Source organism: Tursiops truncatus, chromosome 6 (assembly GCF_011762595.2).
Source record: "Tursiops truncatus isolate mTurTru1 chromosome 6, mTurTru1.mat.Y, whole genome shotgun sequence".
NCBI classification, from domain to species: domain Eukaryota; kingdom Metazoa; phylum Chordata; class Mammalia; order Artiodactyla; family Delphinidae; genus Tursiops; species Tursiops truncatus.
In genome coordinates this window covers 10844747-10870540 of record NC_047039.1, presented here as the reverse complement: position 1 = coordinate 10870540, position 25794 = coordinate 10844747, and the positions used below count along the sequence as shown (strand labels likewise).

Here is a 25794-nt window from a genome sequence, read left to right as displayed (position 1 = left end):
AGCGTGTGTAAAATCGAGCTCCAGGCCCCAACATACATCAGGATGCAAAACTGACCACATGTCATGCTGATTTCTCAGAGTTCATAGTGGTGGCTTTGCCCTGTAGTAACAAAGTGTAAGATTTGGGCAATAGACATCGAAGTGGAAAATCGTGAGTGCGCCAGTCTCCTGGGCCCTTTTGTAGTGAATACAGATGGAAGAGAAGTTTGTTCTTAGAAGGTGTTGCTCTTAACCTGGGGCAGGCATTGCTTGCTTGCTTGCTCGCTCTCTTCCTTGCTTTCTTCCTGTTTTGTTTTGTTTTTATTGAGATATACTTCCCATAAAATTCACAATTTTAAAGCATACAATTCAGTGGGGTTTTAGTATATTTACTATGTCGTGCAACCATCTGAACTACCTAATTCCAGAACATTTCCATTACCCCAAAAAGAAACCCCATTTCCATTAGCAGTCAGAGCAGATGTTTTCTTTAATCCTTCTCCGCCAAGTCTCAGGTCCATCAGAGAGCCAGACTCGCCACATGAGAGAGTGCTGAAGATCCTGGGACCACTCAGGCTCAAACCCTGGGATTCTAGAATATTTGTGGATCTTCTTGGGAGGGCCAAGGAGGAGGTCATGTTGTAATTCACCTACAGCTGGGAAAGGAGGGGTCCACAAGGGCGCTGCAGAATCTGAACATTCTCTGCCTGGGCTGACCGTGAGGCTACCTTCCCACAGGGAAAGGAAGGGAAGGGAAGGAGGCCCCATGCTGAGGGGTGGGTGCTTGGTAGTGAGCAGCAGCGTTAAAAGCGCTCTATTGCGACGGTAGACGTTGGGAGAGGAGTTTCAGATTCAGTCGGAATGATTTACGGGAAAGGATGGAGAGGATGCCGAACTCGCGTTTATTAAACGTCTCAAAGGTTCCAAATACAAACAGAATCTCGTTTTTCTACCCACAACCATCCTGGGAGATATTTCACCCCTTTACAGAAGGAGGACCTGAGGTTCACACAGAGAACTTGCTCGAACCAGAATTTCAGACACTTCATGCTGAGTCTAAAATCTCAGCCTCTTCCATTGTGCTGCGGGGTGGGCACCTGTGAGGCATCTCTGGCCCCGGCCCATGGCAGGTGGAGCCACTCCCTTGAGTGGCCTAGTTGTTGCTGCCTGTGGGGTGGTGACAGCAGGAGGGGGCTCATCTGAGCTCAGCTCTGGGCTTCTCTGTGCCGGTGGGAGCTCCCCCCTTTCTGCCCACTCCCTGTTCATTCCTCGGGCACAAAGATTGCTCAAGGAGACTCCAGGACTGGGGTCTGCCTTGTCACTGTCACCAGGAGGCTTTTTTTCTTCCTGACTAGCCAGAGCTCCCCATCAGTCTTCGCAGCGCCTCTGGAAGCAAAGGGAAGGCAGCTGTGGGATCCAGGCTGAGCAGAGCCCAGGTAAAGCAGGCTTGGGAATGGACTGACGGGGAGGTTGGGATGTCACAGGTCTGAGCACAGAGCCAGGGGGGCGGGGAACAGCCAGGAAGGATGGTAGGTTCTGCTGCTCGCTTGATGAAGGGGGTCAGCGTGTGTCTGTGTCATCGAGGTGGGCAGGGAAGGGGAGGGCTGTGTGGGGCGCGGTGTGGGGGGGGGGGGAGCGTATATATGCTGGTGTGGCTGAAACCGAGGAGCCTCACATCCGAAGGAGCCTGGCTACTGACAGCTCCCAGGTAGGCGACTGCAAGCAAGCCCCAGCCCCAAGACACGCTGCTGAGAGCCTGGGGAAGTAGCCGGGCGGCAGGGCTTTCCCCCCGGCCCCTCTCCTTTGTCCAGTGTGGATGCTGCTGGCCTCCTGTGAGATTATCCCTTCATTCGTCTTCTTTTCTGGGGTCGGATGGGGGGTGGAGGGGAGGGCTGAGGCTTTTATCCTGAAGAGAGGTGCCGAAGAAGAGCTGAACTTGGAGATGAGGAAAAGTTTTGATTCCCCAGCTGTGGCCCCTACTTTGTCACTGCTGTCTGTGGCAAAAAGGTGGTTATAGGTGTGAGGTTAGGGGAGCGGCAGGCACTTGGGGGTGGGAGCGAGGGCTTGCATTTCAAGGCAACCCTCCAGAAGCCCCCAGCCCTCCAAGCACCCTTGTGAGGGATTTCTCCCTGCGCCTGACTTCTTTTCATGGGGCGTGCAGGCTGTTTTCAGCATGTCACTCAACTTGATTCAGATTTGGGTTTTTAATCCTGAGGGAACCCTGCTCCCCTAGGCACCGAATACAAATCGCTAGTAATGATGCGGGGGGAAATCAGACCCTGTCTTGTGCTCCGCCAGTGAAGTGGCTGATCGCGGTCGCTGTGTGTGAATTCCGCGTAGATTTCTGCAAGGTTGACCTTGGTCTCCAGACGCTGAATCCTGTGGAGGTCTCTTCTCTTTCTTTGCATCTTTCTTCCTCCTGCCCGTCTCTCCCACCTAAAGGTCTCTGCCGGGGTCCTGTGGAATACGATGTTCAGAAGTCATCCAAACTCTCTCTGGCTCAGCCTTTTTCCTCCTTCTCTCTTTGTGCGGCTCTCCCTTTGCGTCTGCCTTCCCCTCCCACCGCTACCCATCCCATCCTCCCCCATCTCATTCTGAACATGGGCAAGTTCTGGGGGAATTTCAAGTAAGGCAGGATGATTCGGGAAATGGACTATTTAAAGCAAGCAGCTTTGGACTTGAATACCCCGATCCTGGATTTCAACATCTGTGTTTCGTTTCCTTGAGCAGCCCATAATTGTCCCAATTATAACCAATAACATTGGTTGGCAGACTAACAAAAGATGAGCTTTTCATGGCATTCGCCAGCAAGCCTAAACCGGAGTTTTCAACATAGAGGGGGGGAAAGTAAGTGCTTGGCTTCTTATCAAAACCTCCCAGGGAAACTGCTGCTCTCTCGCTTCCTGGGGGTAGCTACTGCAGACACACTCCTCTTTCTCATTTATAAAGTGTGGCAGGGAAAAAGTCTGCACGCTTCCACCGCTGCCGTGATACCGTTCACAAAAAGCATTCGTGTTCCTTTGGCCTTGCTGAGTCTTCTGCAGGGGAGGGTCCCTGGAAAGACTGCCCCCAACCACCATCTTGGTAAAAGGAGCAGCTTCCACCGTTCCCTGTGCTGCCCATCGAGGGCGCTGTGGTGCAGCCTGGGGTCATTCACGGGGTGCAGTTTTGTTCTCCCAGGGGCGGCAGCCCTGGCTTTATCAGCTGAAGGCTGAGGGTACTGGGGGATTTAGAGGATGCCGATTTTGCCTTGTCAACGAAGGGAATAATTGCAGGATTAGGCGCAAACGGGTGCTCTCTGGAGCCCAAGACAGGAGCTGTCACAAAGCTATTCTGTATTCAATCAGGTATTTATCATCTACACTCCACCAGGCAGGGTGGATCCAACAGAGGTGATAATAACAGCCCTTTACACTCATACAACGATTTACATCTTAGCGCTTTCACACCCACTAGCCCTGGCAACAGCCGTGAGAGATGGTATCATTATCTGCATGTTGCAGTTGAAGAAACTGAAGCTGAGAGGTTAAATAATTTGTTGAGGACGTGGCAGAGAGGGGACTGAGTCCAGCCTTGCTGGCTCCTTTGCTTCCCCCTCTTCGGGCCAGGGGTGCTTACAAACTAATGGGGTGGGCGCGGGGCAACACACACAGTGAAACAACTCGCGGATGAGAGGCTGGGTGTAATTAAGTCCTGAATTGCGTGGTCCAGACAGCAAGTACTAGAGGAATTTGGGGGAAGGAGTCCTTGCTTAGAGATTCCAGGGATTCGAACCGGGCAGGGAAGGAGGCAGAATCTGGAAGAGCCAAGGGCTTTGGAGAGGGAGGTGGCAGCCGGGACAAGGGCACAAAAGGAGGTCAAAGAAATGAACCTTTATTGGAACCTACTATGTGCCAGGTAGCGAGCTAAACTTGTCTACATGCCTATTTCATGCTAACACACACACGCACAGTAGGGATGGGAGGTTTGGGGTGAGTGTTCTACGCTTTTATCCCCACGGTTCAGTTAGCCTCACGCCCCCCAGCCCCAGAGCTCCCATGAAGGAAATCTACCTAATGTGAATCTGGGTAGAACTACTCATCAGATATCCTAGGGAGGGGATGGGCCCCTCCCGGAGAACAGGAGTCACAGTGATGACAGCCTGTGGTGGCTCGAATGGCTGGGAGTTCATTAGGCAAACTGGATGTTCTAAACACTTCTATGTAAATACCTATAGGTCCTCCACCTGCTGCTTTCCTTCTCACCACACACTGGCCGTGAGATTTAGGGCACACCAGTTTGGGGGGCAAGCCGATTTTCTGGGCATCTCCCTAGGATAGCCAGTGATCACGTTCGGTCTTGATTTTCCGCGATCCTGTGATTGTTCAAATACTGGCTGCTGCCTCCGTGTTGCAGAAACACAGCATCGCCAGCTCTGAAGGGCCTGGCTCGGCATGTGACTTGTGGAACTGGCCCCCGAGGAGTCCTGGGTCTCAGTGAAAATGTCAGCGGATCACCAGCACACGCCCAGGGCTCTGCCTTGCAACCAGGGCTCAGAGCCAACCTCCCCTCAGCTCACACTTGTCCTGTGCTCCTCCCCCACCGAGTCCCCATTCATCCTTTCATTCATTCAGCCGAGAAACGTGCTTGGCTTACTGATAGGAGCCCGCAGTACCGAGCGCCAGGAAAACAGACCTAGCAGCCTGTCCTCAGAGCTGTGGCCAATGTCACTAGATGTCAACGAGTCTAGGCCAAGGGGTCTCCAAAAGGGGCGTGGGTGCCCGACAGACCACTGGGCTTTGGGAAACTGAGGCTTAATTTTCTATGTGGTTATCTTTCTGAATTTGCACTTTAGTGGGTTTTATATTGTATGTAACTTTTCTAAGTAAATTGGGAAGGTGAGCTCAAGACGGTCTGATTGCTAGGAGTATAAAGTTAAAGAAGTTTGAAGATTATTGATCTAGATCCATTGCTATTTTGCTTATCTGTATTTTCTAATCTTTTTGAAAGGAACCTTAAGAGGCTTTACTGTAAAAGTAAATAAAAGCTTTGAAAAATCCATTTAAGTTATTTTGACAGTATATGTGGAACCGTGGGCCAGAATCAGGAAGATCCAAGTTAAGAGCGATGACACCTTTCCACTTTTGTGGCAGCCCTGATAGAAAATGTGTCCCTTGGGACTTCTCTGGCAGTCCAGTGGTTAGGACTCCGCGACGGGGCCCCGGTTCAATCCCCAGCAGGGGGCGGGGGGAGGAGGGTGGGAGCAAAAATTAAAAAACATAAAATTTTTAAATAAAATAAAAACAAAGACTTAAAAAAAAGAAAAGAAAGAAAATGTGGTCCTCTCCTGAGCCCCAGCTGGGCTACTGTAACAAATATCTGGCCACTTATAATATCAAAAATATTGACCATCTAATCTATTGTAACTGCCTCTTTTTGGAGAAGGGGAAACTGAGCCCCAGAGAAAGAAAGGGCCTTGTTCAAGATCCCACAGGTGAGGGCAGAGCCAGGCCTCTGGCTTCCAAGCAGAGGGCTTTTGTTCATTCATTGCTCACCAGCTCCAGGCACACCCGGTCTGTGCAGGGCGGGGGCGTGCTTTGCCCTTCACCTCCTCTGCGCCCATCGTCTCCTTCCAGGTGGAAATTTAGAGCAGAAGAGGGACCTTTTTGGATGTAAGTGTATTCGTCAGAGGAGGAAAAGAAATAAAGGGGCCTCAGTCATAGCTGGTGAACAAGCAAAAGCTCAGTGTAGGAGTCACGTCTGCATTAAAGAAATGGGGCGTGTGGAAGACAAACCCCGGTACTGGTGGGCAACGAAACACTCCTCCAGGAACTGGGGAGAGGCAACAATAAAGAGGGTGTCATCAGAGAGGGGGAGCCCAGAGTTCAGGACAAAAGGAGCTCCTTACAATGAATTCATGTACACGAACACAGAAAACTGCCTAAATCTTTTTTTTTTTTTTTTTTTTTGGCCGCGGCATGTGGGATCTTCGTTCCCTGTCCAGGGATCGAAGAGTCCTAACCACTGGACCACCAGGGGATTCCCCTGCCGAGATCACTGAGAGGTCTGGTGAGAGCGTGAGCTTGCAAACCAGACGGGTTGGGTTCTCAGCTCTGCCACTTCAAGTTATTTCTCCTCTTCAAGCCTCAATATCTTAACTGTAAAATGGGGACAACAGCATTTACCCCATAGGGTGGATGCTTATAAAGCAATCAGCACAGTGCCTGGCACAGAAGATGCTAAATATAATAATAATGTGATTACTATTAAATGCAAACAGAGACCATCCCAAAGAGATTCCACCAGAATTTGCCAACCTTTCCAAAGCAGGACTAGTGTGTGGAACTTATGGTTTCCCAGAACACGTTTGAGAGTCAAAACACCTGAGTTTCTCTGGCTCTTGTATAAACTGGATGATCTTAGGCAAGTTGCTTAACCTCTATGAACATATGTTCATCTCAAAAGGGGCGATAATATTAATCCCAGGTTATAGGATTGTATAAGAATATAAAACTCTTTTGTAACCTACAAGAACAATATTTATATATGTGGTTGATGAGAAGGATGGGAACAGATATACCTCTAGCAGAAAGGCATATCTGTCATCTTCTCTTCTCCACTAGAAGCACTAAAATTACAGGCTTTCTCATAGGTCATAAGACAAAACTCAATTAACTTTTAGCTTTGGCTAAATCTTCATATGTACTCCTCCAAACAGATAAGCAACTAATGACATTGCCCTTGGAAGCAAGATTACAAGCAAATAGATTAAGCTAAACACTGGTATGCTATCTTCATAAAGAGTGAGGCACGATTAATTTATGAGGTGTTATTACTGAAATAAAAGGTAATTAAACATTTCTTTACTCAATACAAGATGTCCAGACCCGTAGCATCCCCACATAGAAGGGTTAGCTGAGTTTGGTTCACTAAGTGAATACAAGCCATGTAAAATTCAAACACACTTAGGGTAGTTTTATTTACTGATGGTCTCTAGTGTACCATTTTGAACAACAATAACAACAACAACTACTGTTACCCCCATCTTGCAGGTGAGAAGACTGAGGCCCTCAGAGGTGAAACAACTCTCCCAAACTCACACAAAATGCAAAGATCAAACATAACTCGGGAATTCACTAATCACTCACCTTCATTTTACTTCACATTAACTGATACACAGGGCAACAAAGCACACAGAGGTTGTCAAGTCTTCCCAAAAATGAAAAACTTCTATTGAGTTTTCAAGAAAGTTTAGTCTTAATCTAGAACACAGTTGTTCGAGGGTTGTGAGGAGTACCAAAAAGGACAAAGCGTTGTCCCCTTCATAAGGATTATTACATATATTTTGAGCCTTTATTTATATTCATCTCATTTAAGTATCAGAAACCATCTTTGAGTTGGACTGTGTGGTGATTCCCATTTTAAGGATTCTTTGAATTGCAGAGGAGAATGAATAACGTTGAGTAATGACTGGTGTTTAATTACTAGGTGGAGTCACTAGTTAAAAGCGAGGGGTAGAAATCTCTGTCTTCCGGCTTCTTTTACAGGCTAAATGCCTACTGAAGTTCATCAATCTTTCTGTTTCAGTGTGACTGGAACATTGTTATGAAAAAGAAATAAAAACTTTAGCCTTCAGCATCAACTACTCTTTAAACTCATGCTAATTCATAAACAAGGACAATAACCAGCCATGCCTCCCCAGCACTCAATTGCTTCCAAGTGTTTTTCATTAAATCTAAGTGAGAACACTTCCCACGATGCAATTTTAAGGGAATATTATTAATCACATGCCTTGATTAGCCTTGGGGAATGGAATAAGCAAATTGGCTGAATAAAAATGACTTTCTTCTTTCTGAAAAAAATACAACTTTAAATTTTAAAATTTTAAATAAATAGAAGTGCGGGGTAGGACGTGGAGGGGTAGGGAGGTCAGAGATGGGAAGAGAGGTAGGTGTACCATGGACCAGCAAGGAGGGCCAGGCGAATGCCAAGTAGATTTGATAAGGTTTTCCAAGTGCCAGACCAACAAAGGCCCACATTTTACATGCAGGAAACGTATCAAATGGAACACATGCTCAATGTCCCAGGAGTTCATCTTCTTTCCTCAACTCATCCTAAAAACCCATTTACCCAGAATTTGAGATAACAGGAGCAGTCAATCCATCAAACATTTCCTGAATGTGCAAGTTGCCGCGGTTAATGAAGTTCATGAAAAACCTCAGCAGGAGAGCACTTCATTAACATCTGCCACAACTTATCAGCTCAGCCCGTGCAAACATGTGTTGCAATTTTGTATTAGGAAGCAAAGTCCCTTTTCTCCCCGCCTTTCCGTCTTCTGTGAAGTACAGACACTGCCATCATGTGGCCATAGAGAGCATAGCATGCTGGACAAATCCTACAAAACCGTCTCCCGCCTAGAATGAAATTGAGTAGAACAAGAAACGTAAAGGCAATCACCAAATTAAACAAAAGATCTAGCCAAGCGGTCCTCAGTTTAAGACCTTTGCTTATACGGTGGCTGTCTGGAATTCAAGATACGTGTTCTCTTCAAAAGAGCCTGTAAGTGGTGATGGGTTTCCCTGGGTTGCCTACCAACACGTTGCACCAGTGCAAACTTAGCACGTAGCTAACCATTCCAACCATGCCTCCCGGCCACTGGCAACAAGTCTTCTTCCAGAACGGGCATGGGGTTCCAGTTTAGGATGGCATCTTGCCTTGATCTGGAGCAAAACTCATTCCCACCCCTCCCCGCCAACCCCCGCCCCCCCCATGCCCCGCCGCCAAGCTGAACAGTTAGCTACTGGACACTTTGTCAGTGACACAGGTCCTGAAGTGGCTCCTGTGCCATGAGCATCCCGGGCCCCCGGGGGGCCGGTGCTCCCAGACACTCCCCAGTTCTCCATTTGTGAAGGAGAAGGGAGAGGGCTCCTGAGATACTCCACTGTCACTTATCAAACTTTCTTGAGCACCTCCTAAGTGCCTGGCCCTGTGCTGGGTGCTGGAAATTCAGAGAACCATAGAACAGAGATCTCTGCCCTTCAGGAACTCACAGCCAGTGGGAGATATAGACACACAAGTCCAAGCTTACCACGTAGAGTGCTAAGGGCCGCGCAAAAGACAATGATAGGATCACAGAGTGAAGGCTATGTCCTAGGCTCTTTCTCTGACAAGCTTTTACGTTGTACTTGTTCTGTGCCAGGTGCTATTTTAACTGCTGAAAAACATCAACCCATTAATCGTCCAATAAGATAGGTACTACTATCATCCCAGTTTTACAGATAAGAACCTGAGAGGGTGACTTGCAGACGTGGGATCTGAACCCACGTCTTTAGCGATCAGCAGATGAGAAAACATGAATCCCAACAACCCCGTCTCGGAGGTCTGTTGTGCCTATTTGACAGGCCCCTGGGCCTCGCTTGCTTCCCTGTGTGATGTACTGCTTTGCGAAGCCACAGGAGCAGAGGAGACTCATCTAACCCAGACCAGGGCTTGGAGAGGGCTTCCCAGAGGGGATACTTCCTGAGGTGTGTATGAAGTATGTGCTGGAGGCGGGTATTCTGAGCAGAAAACACAGCAAGGGCCAAAGCGCCGTAGGCGTTAAGGACCCGCTAGAGCTGGGAATTATGCGTGATTCACTAGGAATGGAGGAGATTCAAGGGTGAGTGACAGGAGCTGAAGCCAGAGAGCTGGGCAGGAGCAGTGCTGATTCCCACTGGGGGTTACAGAATTATTTTAAGCATGAGTAACATCATCACATCTAGAGATGGCTTGGTCGGGGAGGCGGATCATTAGGCAGACTAATTAGAGGGCGAGATCACAGTAACCAAGGCAATAGATCTCAGCTAAGGCACTAGCCCTGGGGGTATAGGAGGAAAACGCATTTGAGATATATTCATCTGAATAGATGTTCAAGTTCCTTGTTCATTAACCCCAGACATCCCAATCTGTAGGGTAAAGGTCAGACCCTTTAGGATGGCCAACATGACCCTGTTTCATCTAGACGGACGGAGCCCCTTTCTCTCTTAGCAAGTGCTTCCCTTAGGGAGGGGGCCCCAGTGCAGCCGCCTGCTCACCACCCCCCCAGGCTGTGATCCCGATTCCAACATGCCTTTGAAAAGTTGGAGTCACTAGTTAAAAGCGAGGTAGTTCTGTGTCTCTCAGACGCCCTCTTCTCTGTCCTCTTGGCAGACTCTTCCTCATTATTCAAAAGCCATCTCAAATGTCACCTCATTGACTTAACCAACATTGATTGAGCATCTTTCATTCGACATCCTCTTGGTACGAAATGCTTGGATAATGCCCAAGAAGAGCTGGGGTGGTCTCTCAACATGGCCACTGGCACTGGCTACCCCTCCTTCTCCAACTCACTTGCTCCATTTCACATGCATCTTCTACCGTTGCTTCTCAAACTTTAGCATGTGTATGACTCCCCTGAGAATCTTACTAAAAAGATCCAGATTCCGTGGTGTTGGGGTAGGGCCTGAAATACTGCATTTCTTACAAGATCCCAGGGGATGCTGCTAATCTGCAGACTGCGTTTGAAGAGCAAGGCTTTTACGTTTTCTCAGTACAGTCTGATGAAAAAGCAATAAAGGCAATGATTTTTGTTTTCCTTTGCTCAACTCTTATTAAGGTAAAATTTACGTACAGTGAAATGCACAGAATCTAAATGTACAATGCAGTGGGTTTTTGGCAGACGTATACACCCCTGTGACCCACACCTCAATCAAGAACATTCACATTTCCAGAAAGTTCCCTTGTTCCTCTTTCCATTTCATCCTCCAAATAAAGATGGTTCTACAGGGACCCAAAGCGATGGAGTCCAAGAAAATAGCTTTCTGATTCAGGAGACTCGATCACAGGAAAAATTTAAAGGGAAACAGGAAGAACTGTACACCTTTGAGACAATCCTACATAAAGAATATAAACAACTGATCTAACTAATAACCATTAGAGCTATTACCTTAGAATAGTCCCTTTGTTCATTTTTTTTAAGATTTTTTTTTGATGTGGACCATTTTTAAAGTCTTTATTGAAATTGTAACAATATTGCTTCTGTTTTATGTTTTGGTTTTTTGGCTGTGAGGTATGGGGGATCTTAACTCCCCGACCAGGGATCAAACCCACATCCCCTGAATTGGAAGGCAAAGTCTTAACCACTGAACCACCAGGGAAGTCCCTCTTTGTTCATTTTTCAATAGATAACTCCAAAGCCTGGTTCTGCAAAGCCTCGTCCTGTGCTTTGCACGGATTAGCAAGGTGAACATATTAGCTCTGTGCTCAGGAAGCTGGCTCACGTCTAGCAGGGGAAACAGACAAGGAACCTAGCAGAACCGTCCTGGAAGAGTGAATTCTGGGCCTCGGGGCATTCCTGGCAGAGGCAGGGGAGTCTGGGGAGGATCGGTCACACATAAATCTATTTTACACATCTCACTCATCACCGCACTTTGCAAAACGTCCCTTATGGGTCTAATCTTTGCAATAGCCCTGGGACAAGGTGGGTACCACTATTCCCCTTTTAGAGTTATGAAAACTGAGGCTGGGAGAGGTTGTCTTCAGGCCACACACTGGTAAGTCGCAAAGTGAGGCCTTTAGCTCCCTGGAAGGGTTCGTGCACGTGGAGGTCAGCTGAGTGGCAGGAATCGCAGGGGTGCTCCCCCCAGGAGCCCAGACACCAGCCCTGCATGAACATTATGCCTGGCAGACAGGCCTGGGCCACCTGTGCTCTCAACAGTCCACTCCCTCCTGGGAGGTGGAATCTCAGGCCCGGCTGCACTGTCCCCCCAGAAGAGTGTCTTTCCCGCGTCCCCTATGTGAGGGTCTCCAGCCCCTACTGGCCCCCACAGAAGGGCTGTGCTAATTGCCACCCGCCCTCACTTGTGTTTTAGCATCCTGCTTCCAGCTCCTGCACCATGAAAATCCTGTTTTGTGACCTCCTGCTTCTCAGCCTCTTCTCCAGCGTGTCCAGCAGCTGTCAGAAGGACTGTATGGCCTGCAGAGAGAAGCTCCGCCCGGCTCTTAACAGCTTCGACCTTGAGGTAGGTCCAGGAGCAGGCCTGTCTTCCCCTCCCTCCCCCCAAGGTCACGTGACTCTCCTAGTGTCAGACGGTCTGTAGGAAACAGATGTGGACTTGAGCATCTTCTGAAAGCAAACCCTGTCACCTTTCCACTTTACCACGTTCATATAAAGACCCACCCATGCTGCCATTTTGTTCCCATCATTAAAATAATGCATACTGGGCTTCCCTGGTGGCGCAGTGGTTGAGAGTCCGCCTGCCGATGCAGGGGACGCGGGTTCGTGCCCCGGTCCCAGAGGATCCCACGTGCCGCGGAGCAGCTGGGCCCGTGAGCCATGGCCGCTGAGCCTGCGCGTCCGGAGCCTGTGCTCCGCAACAGGAGAGGCCACAACAGTGAGAGACCCGCGTACCGCAAAAAAATAAAAAAATAATGCATACTCATTCTAGAGAATTTGAAAAATTCCAAAAACTATAAAAAAAAAATTTAAATCACCTTTAATCCCACCAGAGAAAGAATCCTAGTTTTTTCACTTGCTATGTTACACAAGGATAATTTTCCCGTTATTAACATTATTTGAAGTTACTTCTTCCCATGAATACAGTATACTTTGCTTAACCAATCCCCTCCTGTTGAACATGTATGTTGCCCTTCAGTTTTGATATTATAGACAGTTCTACAATGAACACCTAAATGCTCTCTCGTATTTTAAATTTTGATTTGAGCACTAAATTTCTTTTTACTAAGTAAGCTGCTTTGTCAACTGCTTTCATTATAGTTTAGTTATTCCTCTCCTATTAAATCCAATATAACTCAATTACTTTTTCTTTGTAGTCAAGTAAACTCTTTTCAAAAGATGCCATGTTTGAAACTCCTCAACCTTTAAGAACAAACTTTCGCCTGCTGTTCCTTAAGGCAAGCGTACAGATATAGGAACCAAGTACTCACGCTGGGATAACACCCTAACGTGAGCAGACACGGCCCCCAACGCACCCAAACAGCAAGCTCCTCCTATGCCAGCTCAGTGGTTTCCAAGTCTGTTTTCTGAACAGTAATAACCACCGAATCATGAAGCGCATCCCCAGAGAACCTATTCAAAGTTCATCCATCCTCCTCATTCAGCTATCATGGGTTTCCTGAGCACCTACTATGTGCTGAGCACTGAACTAGGCCAAGGGCCCTGAGGTGAGCGGATGGATGGCTTTTGCAACTGGTGGGAGAGAAGAACCCCCAATCCCTCCATGAGCGTAATTACTGAGCCCCGGGGAAGCAAGAACAGGGGACCCCAACCTAGTCTAGAGGGGCAGAGGGGGCTTTTGGAGGAACTAAGTCTTTAAGGAAACCGAAAGAAGATCTGGAGTGAAGAGGCAGGGAGGAAGAGCCCCAGGTGCCCAGGTAATGGAGGGAGGCGTGGGGGAGGGGAGGGGGCACAGGTGCAAATGCCTTTCAGGGGACTGGAGTGGCAATTAAGGAACTGAGAAAAGCTGAGTTTGGCTAGAACACAGAAGGCCCACCTGCCTTTTCTGTGCAGCCCAGAGAGGCTTAAAATTTCACCCAAAACAAAACCTTTCCCTTGGTCTTAGTAAACAGAGCAGACAACTAGTTTACACGTAAACTAGTGAAGGAGTTGATTAAGCAATAATCTCATAATCGCCACACTTTTAAGGCTCTGAGGTTGCAGCCTAGACAAGACTGAAAGTTGTGAACAATTCCTGAATCACGAGTTTTAACTGCAACCCTTTATCTCCCACTCAAAAAAGCATTAGGACTCGAACAGATATTCGTACACCCATGTTCATAACAGCATTACTCACAAGAGTCAAAAGGTAGAAATGACTCAACCGACCATCGAGAGATGAATGGATAAAGAAAAGATGGTCTATGCATACAGTTGAATATTATCCAGCTTTAAAAAGGAAGGGAATTGTGACACATGTTACGGCATGGATGAGCCCTGAAGATGTATGCTAAGTGAAATAAGCCAATCACAGAAGGACAAATGCTATATGATTCCACTTACCTTAAGTTCCTAGAGTCGTCTGATTCGCAGAAACAGAAAGTAGAATGGGGATTGCCAAGGGCTGGGGAAAGAGGAAAGGGGAGTTAGTGTTTAACCGGTACAAAGTTTCAGTTTGGGGAAAGGAAAAAGTTCTAGAGATGGTTGGGGGAGGTGATGGTAGGACAACGATGTGAATATATCAATACTTAATACCACTGAGCTGTACACTTAAAAAGGGTTCAAACGCTAAATTTGATGATATGTGTATCTCACAATAAAAAAAAAAGTGTTAGGACCTCAACTGTAAGGATAACCCGAAGTCTACTCTAATTTATTTTTTACAAAGTAAAGCATTCATGGATTTAGGTGATTTGTTTGTAATAAACATCGCACCTGACTGGGAAGCACTCTGATTCTCCCACTCCGGGACACCTTGACCTTGGGAGCCCTGTTCTGAGACAACAGAGGCCACCAGGGACAGATTCTCTCCAGCCTCTTTATTGCCATCTCAGGATCTGTCCTCCTGCCCTTCCTTCCTTCTTCCTTTGTACCACTGATTTTCCTGCTGGGAATTTCTCCTTTTTCCCCTCTCCCACTTGCTCTTTCCTTCCCTCCGTTGTCATGTTTTTGAAAGAGTATCTACACTTGTGACTTCGAGTCCCTTGCCTCTGCCTCACTCCTTAGCTGCTCTCGGAGGTCACCAGCAGCTCCTAACCACAGAACCCCCGGCAGATGTGCAGGCTTCCTCTCCTCGTCCCCTCTGGGTGAACCCGGCTCTCTTCCCCACTGTGACTCTTCCTTTTCTGCCTCCTGTTGCGGTCCTGTTCCTTTTCCTGCCCCATGAACATAATCGCCAAGATTCCCTGCTTCTTACCTCCTTCTGAGATGCTGCATCCACTTTCCAGGCCGTCCGCTCTCCCCAGACAGCAGGTAACGCCCAAAGGTACACCCCTCACCTCCTCTCTGCTGGGCTTCCATCACTTTCCATAGTTTCTGGGAAATCCAGGCTTCCCTTCCCTTTCCACGGCTCCACAAACCTGACCTGCTATCTTGCTCATGGCTCTCCCTCCTCCCCCAGCCAATAAATCCTACTCATTCTTCAAAACCCAGATTAGGTTTCACCTGGTAGGAGAATCTTTGCTGATTCTCCACCTGGCCCCAATTGAGCCAGCCCCTAGCTCCTTTGCTCCCTGATGATTACTTGCATCGGCTAGTCTCTCACCACCAGGTATGAGCTTTCTTTGCTGATTATTCTGGGTATCCCCAGCAGGTTGCAGTGTGTGGCACAGAGCAGTACTCAGTTAAGAGGTCCCACGGAAATTGTAAAACTGCAAGACCTTTAGTGTCCTAATAGGTGCAGGCACTGCACAGTTTTTACACTGGTGTCTTTCAAAGCCAGGAAAGAAATTGGAGCCTGTTTCCATTTCTTCATAGCATCTTCAATCTCTGGGGTCCAGACAACACTGTTAGAAAATGGCCAGGTCTAGCCTCACAGTGAGGGATAATCCCTACCAGTGCCTGCTGACCCCCAGAGGACCTGGCTGCCTGACTGTTTGGTTTCTAGCTTGTATTCACTTTTAACCTATTTTTTTTTAAGTTTTATGAGATGCCTAGAATTGAGGCAACCACATCTCATTTCAACCCTTGAGTATGTCCACTCTGTGAATGATGGGGGACTCAGACATTTAGGCAAGGGTCAGCTCCCCAATCCCTCCACAAAATGGTATAATCCTGAGCTATTCCCAGGACCCTCTGGACCCTTGGCTTCATCAAAAATTTCTTTATTTCTCATTCCAGGGCAATGGTCCAAGTATGGTTGTCTTTTTGGTAGACTATCATTTTGGTCAGTAAATTATTCACACACCCCCAAACCATTGCAATATCCTGAGCTTTCAGCTAAACTGTGAACGGTACTAACACCATCGGCTTAAGAAGAAAAAAACTAGATTCACTGAGTTGTTTCAGAGACAAAGAAGGTGACTCCCAAGAAAGGTCTGGGGAAATTTATTTAAATTCCCTAAAACTCTATTAAAAGCAGAAGAAACTACCTTCCGCTAGTAGTTTGTCTTCATTACATGAAAATTCTTAATCGTTCACTTGCAGTCGGAGTTCCTAATACGTTTTTCTTTTGTACTATTCCTCTGCTGGCCTGCTTGCGTTGGCCCTCAAATATTCTGGCAGACCTCCTAAAGCAAATAGATCTCAAATGTCTCTCTGTCAGAAGTGGTTGGATTCCTTAGTGGCAGAAACGTGACAAACTCAATGAGCTGCTTCTTTTCCTTCCAATGGGCTCGTGGGCCTGTTTCCCTCATCTTCGATCCCAGACATCCAAACGGCCTTTTGCTCAGTTTCCTCCCAAGCCCAGCTTTACAGATCAATTTGGCACCAGTCTGGGACTTTCCAGATGCTCCTCGGCACTGTGGCTTAATATGGCCATGTCATCAGTGTGGGCTGTGAAAATGTGTCCAGCTCACTTAACGGGCCATTAACCCATCTCTGGAAAGAAGCTGGTGGGTCCCTCAGCCCAGAGAGTTTAGGCATTAAGCTCCTATGCCCATCTGGTGCTACAAATGCTGTCGCGAATTTGGATTCCTCATTTCTGCCCAAAACCTTCTCCTAAATCAAGAATTGAGACGAGTTTGTTAGCACCTAATTCATCTAATAGTACGTTGAGCCTCGGTGTGGGCTCTGCATGTGGTTTGATGGTAGAATTTCATTTTCTCTGATTGACACACAACCTAATTACCATCTGGGCTTAGAAACTCAGGGGCTCACAGGAGATCTGATAGCCTCTGGGCTTAACGGCTTCCACCTGTTTCTGTAAATGGAAGGAGCAGAACAATACAGCCAGCACTTTGAGGCTCCTATTCGGTGAGGATCCCACCGAGTGTGCTCCAACGGTCCGTTTCACCTCTACGCTTCTGAAACCGCACAACTCAGACTGGGACTTGAAACACTGGCGCTGGGACTGGAACCCATGGTCTTTTAATGGAGATCACACACCTGGTCTCAGGACTTAATGAAACTCAGATTCTTTATGTCTCATCTCAGAAAGAATTCAGTAAAAGACAAAGTGAAAGGTAGGAAGTGGATTTATTTAGAGAGATACACATTCCATAGACAGAATGCAGTCCCTCTCAAAAGGTGAGAACGGCCCTGGGAGAAACACACTCCACAAACAGTGTGGGCCACTTCAGAAGGAGAGAGGCCCCGAAATATGGGGTGGTTAGTTTTTATGGGCTGGGTAATTTCACAGGCTCCTGAACGGGAGGATTATTCCAACTATTTTGCAGAGGGGGAGGAGACGTCCAGGAATTGGACCACCGCCCACTTTTTGACCTTTTACGGTCAGCCCTGGAACTGTCATGGCACCTGTAGGTGTGTCATTTAGATGTTAATGTATTACAGTGAGTGTGTAATGAGGCTCAACGTTCCACTGGAAGTCGAATCTTCCACCGTCTTGGACCTAGTTGGTTCTAACCTGTTTATGTCATATCTTCTAGGGCTATATTATTCTTTGAGAGGTTATGCCCTGCTCCCTTCCCTCCTGTTTCACTTCTACTGGCTTTCCCAGTGCTACCCATGCTTTCCTGTTATCTCCTTGACTCTGTAATATACGGTTTCTCAGACTCATCACTGTAGATATATTAGGCTGGATAATTATTTGTTGGGGAGGAGGGGGTTGTCCTATGCATTGTAGGATGTTTGCTAGTGTCCCTGTGAAACAGAGCAGGACTCTGTGGGACCCTCCTGGGTACAAATCCTTTCTGTGTCCCCCATTTCTTTTTTTGTAGGAAATAGGCTTCATCCAGCCTCCAGAACTTTCCCTAAGTTCCAAAGGGTAGGTTCAAACAGTTGTTAATCAGGGGCAAGGGAGGAGCAATCAAACAATAGTGCAGCCCTGGGGCAGGGTTCCTCCTCAAGGGATACGTATAACAATACCTTTGTGTTCTTCTGTGGGAACTAAGGCCCTCATCCTTAGGAGGATGGTGACTCCAGGCTGAGCACAAGATTCCTGGAGCACCTGTTACCTCACCACCAACACATCAGAACAAAGTCACACACCCTGCAGCCTTCACCCTAAATTTTGCCTATTAAAAACTTCTCCCCCAAAACCATCAGGGGGTTTGGGATTTTTGAACATGAGCCACCTGTTCTCCCTTGGCCCTGCAATAAACCCTTCTCTGTTCCAGACGCCAGTGTTTCGGTTTGTCTGGCATCACTGTGCGTCGGGCACACAACCTTGTGTTCAGTAACAGCTGGCCTCTACTCACTGGATAGCAGTAGCCTCCCTGCTCCCACCCACTGTGTGACAACCAAACGTGTCTCCAGACATTGCCAAATGTCCCCTGGGGGGCAAAACTGCTCCCGATTGAGACCCACTGCTGTAGAGCAATAACCCGATAGGATGATGATCTAAAAGAACAAACTACAAATTGGTTCTACCCAGTTTTCTTCAAAGTGTTTCAGGAGCAGGTATAGTACAGACCCAAGTGACTCTCTGAAGGAGCCCCCAACCACCATGTTCCCTGATGGTTTCTTCCTCCTCAGAGCCAGTTCCAAAGCAGGGTTTCTCAAAGTGTAATCCAGCCTCAGAATCGCCTGGAATGCTTGAAAATGCAAATTCCTGGAGCCCACCCTCAGTTTACTGCATCAGAATCTCCAGGGGTATAGATTAAGAATTTGCATTCTAACAAACCCCAGTAGGGTTCATAAAGACCACTCAAGTCTGCAGCTCCATTGTTCTAGAGTCCACCCTCCCCATCTATGGAATTTGCCCATCGTTCTTTCTTACCCAGTGAGTCTGTGGGTGTGAAAAACTGGTTTCTCTATGTATCTCACTGAGTTGTCAGCATCTCTGAGGAAACTCTAAATGGAAAAGACATACTCGAAAAAATCTTGTGTATCAGTAGGGGCCAATCTCACCACCTCTGGCCAGCAGGTGGTCTGGGCAAAGGTGTTCCTTGGAAACCTTACCAGTGAAGGAGAGTGAGAGTAACACTCCCACTGGATACCACCTCTTTCTTCTCTCTGGTCCAGCAGAAAATAAGCAATTTCCCCATCAGAACCTTACTTTTTGGTCTCATAGAATCCTTATTTTCCCATTAGTTTCCACCATTTCATATTGCAAGCACAGAGAAGTCACTGACTAGGAGGTGTCCTGGGTTGGGACTTGAAACGTTGGAGTTCTGTTCAGGTTATACTGTTATTTCACCATGTAGTTTTGGACCCATTACTGAACCTCATTATAACATGCGAACATGGACCACACTGGTCATTTCCAAACCTGGGCAAATCTCACAGTTACCTGAGTTTTGGTTCTATTCCTCAGAGGTTTAACTGGGTTATGAAATTCTGTGTTTTAAAAAGTTCTGCAGATGATTCAGATTCACACCCAGGTGTAGGACCCATTGGACCAGGTGTTGCCCAAGGAGTCTATGCAATGCCTTGACGATGCACAAGAAGAGTTGAGGCATCTCCCAGTGTGACCATTGGGCGACCTCAGCTGCAGAACCCCTCTTCCTCCTCTTGTTTCTCTTCATTTCACATCCTCACTATGGACTCCACTTTGTACTCCAGCTATGAGATGCCTGGAATGCATACACGTTCTCCCTACAGCACAGCTAGCAGCCAAGTGAAGAGGTCCTAAGCCTGGAGTCCACGGATGCCTGTCCATGGCTAGGCTTTAGAAGATGTATGAACCCCCTAAAATTATGCGCAAATGTGACATGAATGTGCAGTTATACAGTGAAAGGGAGGGAATCCCTTATGGAGAATAATTAGATTCTCAAAAGAGCCCATGACCCAAAAACACGTGAAAAACCCTGGTCTAATGGGACAGACAAGACAAAGAGCTGCAACAGGGTGACAAGCACTACATCAGAAGCTTGTGCTAAATGCCAGAGGAGTTGGAGTCTGGTTGCAACTAGCTACAACTCCTGTTCTTCCAGTGACTCCCTTTCTCATCTTTTTCTTTTCTTTTTTTTTTTAAAGTTTTCCCTTTGTCACGCTTAGCTAAATATAAAGTGAATTCTTTATTAATACAGCTCAGGGTAACAGACCTCTACTTGAAACCCTCCTATTTACTGGATGGAGAAGACTCCTCCATGAGTAAGATGTGGTCCCTAACTTGTCATATTCTGTCTTGTAAGGTGTTACAATTATACTAAGCATTCAAATTTCCACAAGTGGAAAACAAAGTTCTGTGGGAGCACAGAAGCAGGAGAGAGCAATTCCAGCCGGGGAGCCAGAAGCAGGTGTCATTGAGGAGTAGCTCTGGAGCCTGGCTGGCCCCAAAGGATAGACGGAAGGAGGTTATTCCATCAGAAGGAACAGAGTGAGAAAAGACATGTGGGGAAGGCGAGGGAGCTCGCTGTGTTTGAGGCACTAAGAGCAACCTCATATGCCTGAAGCAATGAGGGGTGTTGAGAGGAAGATTCAGAAATAAGACTGAGGGACTTCCCTGGTGGTCCAGTGGTTAGCACTCTGCGGCTACACATATGGGAAACATATGTGGCCTTCAGGAAGAAAACAAGTGTTCTCTCTTTTTTAAAAAAATATTTATTTATTTATTTATTTATTTGGTTGCGCCTGGTCTTAGTTGCAGCAGGCAGGCTCCTTAGTTGTGGCAGGCGAACTCTTAGTTGCGGCATGCATGTGGGATCTTAGTTCCCCGACCAGGGATCGAACTCATGCCCCCTGTATTGGGAGAGCAGAGTCTTAACCTCTGCGCCACCAGAGAAGTCCCAGAAGTGCTCTCTTAGTAAGGAAGAGGGGAGATGGGTACAGAATGGGCAGGTGGTAGCCTCTGCCCCAGAAGAGAAGGTGGGCTTTCTTCTTAACAAATTGTACTTAATGTGTTGGTCAGACATTTTGATGGAGATAGAAGACACGGCAGGCGGACTCTCAACCACTGCGCCACCAGGGAAGCCCTGGGTGGATGTTTTTGCTCCCCAGGTAGGGCCGATGAGGCACACACACATCTTCTCACGTCCCACACCTGCCCAGGCAGAGCAGTAACTCTGGATGCCCTGGAAGCCAAGCAAAGACTCCGAGGTCTGACGAAGGGCTCTGCCGCTTCCTGCTGACCATGATGTCAAGGTCAGGTTGAAAGGCGGTTTCCATCTGGCTAAGGCCAGAAACACAGAGAGGAGCATTCAGGGTGAAGTCAAAACAGCAAATAGGAAAAAAAAAAAGTTGGAGGCAGAGGCTCCCAGGAGACCTAATCGGAGACCGGAACGTGGGAGGAAAGGGCCAAGGCCAGGACCAGTCAGGAGGGTGGGAGAGATCATGGTCAGGTTGGTAGTCTAGATGAGAAATGGAGATGCCTGGAGAGACAGAGAAGCAGCAGGAGTTCCTCGGGGGCTGACGGGTCTACTGGATTGTGTCCGATGTTCCCCGAATGCCCAACCTGCCTACATCCCAAGGTCTTGGCCCCCATTTTCTTTTTTTTTAAATTTTTTTATTGAAGTATAGTTGCTTTACAATGTTGTGTTAATTTCTGCTGTACAGCAAAGTGACTCCGTTATACACATATATACATCCTTTTTCATATTCTTTCCATTATGGTTTATCCCAGGACATTGAATACAGTTCCCTGTGCTATGCAGCAGGACCTTGTTATCCATCCATTCTATACGTAACAGTTCGCATCTCCTAACCTCGAACTCCCAATCCATCCCTCCCCCACTCTCCCTCCCCCTTGGCAACCACAAGTCTGTTTGACCCCCATTTTCTGTAACTGATGCACAGATAGTGATGACTAGTGTGTGTGAGGTGAAAAATGAATCACACCAAGGTTGATCTTTACCTGGTGACCTTAAAGTAACCATGCAGATTTAACCACGTGACTACATGCTACACGCTACATACTACATACTTAAGAAATCCCCAGTTTCTTAAACCGATCTGACCTCTCCTAAGCTTGATAAGACAACAAAATAAAATTCTTCTTTATGGGTGACCTGATGAGCTGTGTTTGGCTCCAAAAACCCGACGAGGGCTATAACGCGGTGCAGGTTTGGTGCATTCATTCTGTTAACTTGCTGTGTCACCTGTGGTGAGTTAACCTCACCTCCCTGAGCCCCAGTTTTCTTTGTGAAATGACATAGCCGGGCTAGTTTTCTGCTTCTTTCCAATTCTGAAATTCTACGCACTTAAATAACTGCATGCAAAACTGCTGCACGGTACTTGATAAATGGGTGCTTCAGGAGCACGTGCGTTGGCACCAAAGTAGACGACAGAAGGACTGGATCTCCTCGTGGGCTTGATCTCCTCATTGCCTTGGACCAATAGCTGTCCCTCGTCTCTCTCCCTCCTCCACCTCCATCTTTGCAGGTGTGCATCCTCGAGTGTGAAGGGAAGGTTTTCTCCGGCCCTCTCTGGACTCCGTGCACCAAGGTCATGGCGAGGGGCTCCTGGCAGCTCAGCCCTGCTGACCCAGACCACGTGGTAGCTGCTCTTGACCAGCCAAGAGTCTCTGAGATGCAGCATCTGAAGAGAATGCCCCGTGTCAGGAGCCTCTTCCAAGCTCAGAAAGGGACAGAGCCCGGCATGGAGGAGGTGGGGGGCATGGAGCAGAGGCAGCTGCAGAAGAGGTTCGGGGGTTTCACCGGAGCCCGGAAGTCGGCCCGGAAGTTGGCCAACCAGAAGCGGTTCAGTGAGTTTATGAGGCAGTACCTGGTCCTGAGCATGCAGTCCAGCCAGCGCCGGCGCACCCTGAACCAGCATGGTAATGCGTAGCCGGAAGGGGAGCCCCTCCCAGCTGTACCGTCCACTTCAACCCATGAGTGAGTGGGGCCCGAATGAGCTGGGGGCGAAACGAAAACTCCTCCACCCCTGCCTTAGCCATCCTCCCTGGCCTGGGGAAGCACGCTGGCCCCCAAACACATACGCACACCCTACACCACCTCCAGGGGTTCAGCTCCTGGGAGGCCTGGGAGGTAAACCCACCTGCCTACCTCCTGCCCACCTTCTCTCTGGGAGCAAAGATTTTCCTGGGAGTGTTCTCGACACTGACCACTGCCATTAAGAGACTGGTTACCATGGGGATAATAGTAGTGTATTGAGATAACTAATTCCTCTATAGCTCTCCAGGAGCTTAGTTTCTATGGGGACAGTTAAGTGGACCAATCCTCCTATCTGGTTGCCATAGAAACCATTCACTCACCTTTCCTCCGAGACTAAGAACGGAGAACTGGACCTACGCTTAGCCATTCGCAGAGAGTCTGATTTCTGTGGCTGTGATGTTGCTATTTCACCTTCAAAGATGGCTTAGCTGTCCCTTCCCTTACCCCCCTGTATCTCAAGGTGACTGGCTTCCATGGAAACCATTAAACTTTCCCAATCTCCCCCAGTCAAGGAGTTCTGGTTAGGACCAGTTCTTGTCAGGACACTTTTCTGCCTTTCTTTCTTCCACACATCACTCGTCCATCTGACCACTTGGCCAGAGACGGGCTGATTCTTTGCAGCCAATGGAACCTGAGCAAGGCTTTGAGAATCTGGCCCAAGTGACCTGAGTCGCTTTTGGAAGAGGGACTCAGGGATCATCATCTCTCCTCAGTTTTTGCTTCTTTCCAGGTGCCATTTTTGTTTTGTGTGTGTTTGTTCGCCCTTTTCCTCTCTCCCTTCTGGTATGTTCTTACCCCCATAGACACATTTATACATGTACCTATAATGCAGACCAGATGATAAACATCAGAGATGCTAATTTATTGCCCAGGCATTACAAACTCAGCTTTCCTCAGCCCATCAACTTATACGTAACTTTGAGTGGCACAGGGAACCAGCACAGTGGAATTGTCTGAAAATCTAAGAAAATCCCAACCGTCAAGCATATATGCCTGAATTCATGTGTGGGAATATGATTTATCTGCAGGATCTCCTATCTTTCCTTAAACAGTCTAGAGACTTCCCCTAACAGAAAGAACTAATCAGTTGGTCAAAAACTTTCCCCAGACATTGTTACCCAGGCGGGGGCTTTTCCCTGACTCGGAGGCATAAGAGGAAAAAATCTGCATGTGCTGTGTTATTTTGCTTCCCGTACGTCAAAGGTAGCCAGATGGTTAAAAATCTTCCTTCAAAGTATATGAATACACGGGTGACTCTTTGGCATCCACGCTTTAGCAGGGAGGCAGCCCACGTAGTGCTTTGCAGGTAGGCTGGCTTGTTTGCAAAACATCCATGGCCAAATACGGGTATGTGTATTAAGTTGTGAGCCGAAGGCCGCCGTGTTTATTTTAGCAGAATGACTAATCTCCGAAGGCCCTGAATTAACCTGCACTGTTTCTGAAGTCATATTCTTGGATCCTTTACAAGCATTCTATTTTTCCTAAGCCATTCCTGCACAGGACCTAACGGTAAATCTTTCAGAGCTAGCATGGATTGAATTCTTTCAAATCTTAAAGATAGTCTCCTTTAAAGGGACCCTCAAGGAACACTGAAGACATGTCGAACTCTGAACTGCAACCATTTTCTTTACCTAAAGACAGTTCAGGATCAGTCACATTAGCAAGAATCAATTTATTTCAAAAAACAAAACAAAAACTATTTGAGCCCCTCTTCAGGTAAAATTGGTTTTTCTAGTTATCTATTAAGCTTCCAACTGAGCGGCACTGAAACATAACCGGTAACCAGCTTCTGTCTGTGGCTTTGCTCAAGATGTAAAGTTCTTGATGGAAACACTGCAGATATTAACCAGCTCATTTGGGTGTTGTTGATTGCTCTCCTCCTGTGACCATCTCACTCATTCTTTTTTCCACACATTCATGGTTGCTGAGTTCCAGTGCAAATGTGTATTTAGGAGTCCCTTAAGCCTGTCTTTCTTCGCCTATACATACTCCAACCAGCCCCACACATGCTTGAGATCTCTCCACGGCTGGGGGACTCCTGTTGCCAGGCTGTTCTGGACCCCCGAGACATCCAACACCGACCTAGATTTAGAAGACTGGAGGAAATGGCGTCACCTCACACACGGGATAAAGAGCCCTTATTCAGGGACTTCTCTGGCTGTTCAGTGGTTAAGACTCTGTGCTTCCAACGCAGGGGGTTGTGAGTTCAATCCCTGGCCGGGGATCTGAGATTCCCACATGCCACACGGTGCGGCCAAAAAATTAAAAAAAAAAAACCACACCAAAACCTTATTCAGAAAGTATAATTGTTACTGGGTCTAAGCTCGGCCACACGACAGGCCAATAACTGAGATGAGTTGTTGGGACAAAGCATAATGACTTTATTCGCACAGCCAGCAAACCGAGAAAACGGTGAGCCAAACCATCTTGCCTGAGTTAGAATTCAGGCTCCTTTTATACTAAAAGGGGAGGGAGTAAGGTCCAGCATTTCCTGGTTCCCATCAGCCTCCAGAGGGGATGTGTTCATTTCTTCCTCCCTGCAGTCATTCACAGGTGGGCCTGGTCAGGATGTTTCCTGTGAGCTAAACCAAGGTATTTTAGCTTAATGCTCATTACCTGGGAAGCAGGATTCCCAGAGATGGGCCTTTATGTATAACTTAAGCTTATAGGCAACATCCCTTTAGTGATTAACATGTAATAGGATACAAAAGTTCTTCCCTATTACATAATGATGTCCTAGAAAGGAAGGACGCTGGGGTGCAGGACCAGTTCTAGACAGACCTGTGAAAAGTGCACAACTGGTCGTGGTATATACCGTCCCTTTCCCTGGCCCTATACTTCCCTCCTCTCTTCTGCTGTCCCTGGCCTTGAACTTCTAGACAGTGGAAATAAGCAGATTCACTCCTGGTGAGAAATTGGTGAAGTTAGCACTTGTATTATAAAAGAGAGCCATAAATGAGGGCTCTCTTAAGC

The 25794-nt window shown here is 47.5% G+C and overlaps 1 protein-coding gene across 1 annotated transcript; it reads left to right on the top strand.

Moving 5' to 3' along the window:
• The first annotated feature begins 11862 nt into the window (after nt 1-11862).
• PNOC (prepronociceptin) lies at nt 11863-22715 on the top strand. The gene is made up of 2 exons (XM_004317500.3): nt 11863-11996; nt 22310-22715. The coding sequence occupies exons 1-2, from the start codon at nt 11871-11873 to the stop codon at nt 22712-22714; spliced, it is 531 nt and encodes a 176-aa protein (XP_004317548.1). The 5' UTR covers nt 11863-11870; the 3' UTR covers nt 22715.
• The last annotated feature ends 3079 nt before the right edge of the window (nt 22716-25794 follow it).

Bases quoted from the DNA above. Each gene is read 5' to 3' on its own strand.
- PNOC (XM_004317500.3), top strand. From the start codon at position 11,871: ATGAAAATCCTGTTTTGTGACCTCCTGCTTCTCAGCCTCTTCTCCAGC. The intron at 11,997-22,309 runs GTAGGTCCAGGA...CCATCTTTGCAG, and splicing joins TTAACAGCTTCGACCTTGAG to GTGTGCATCCTCGAGTGTGA.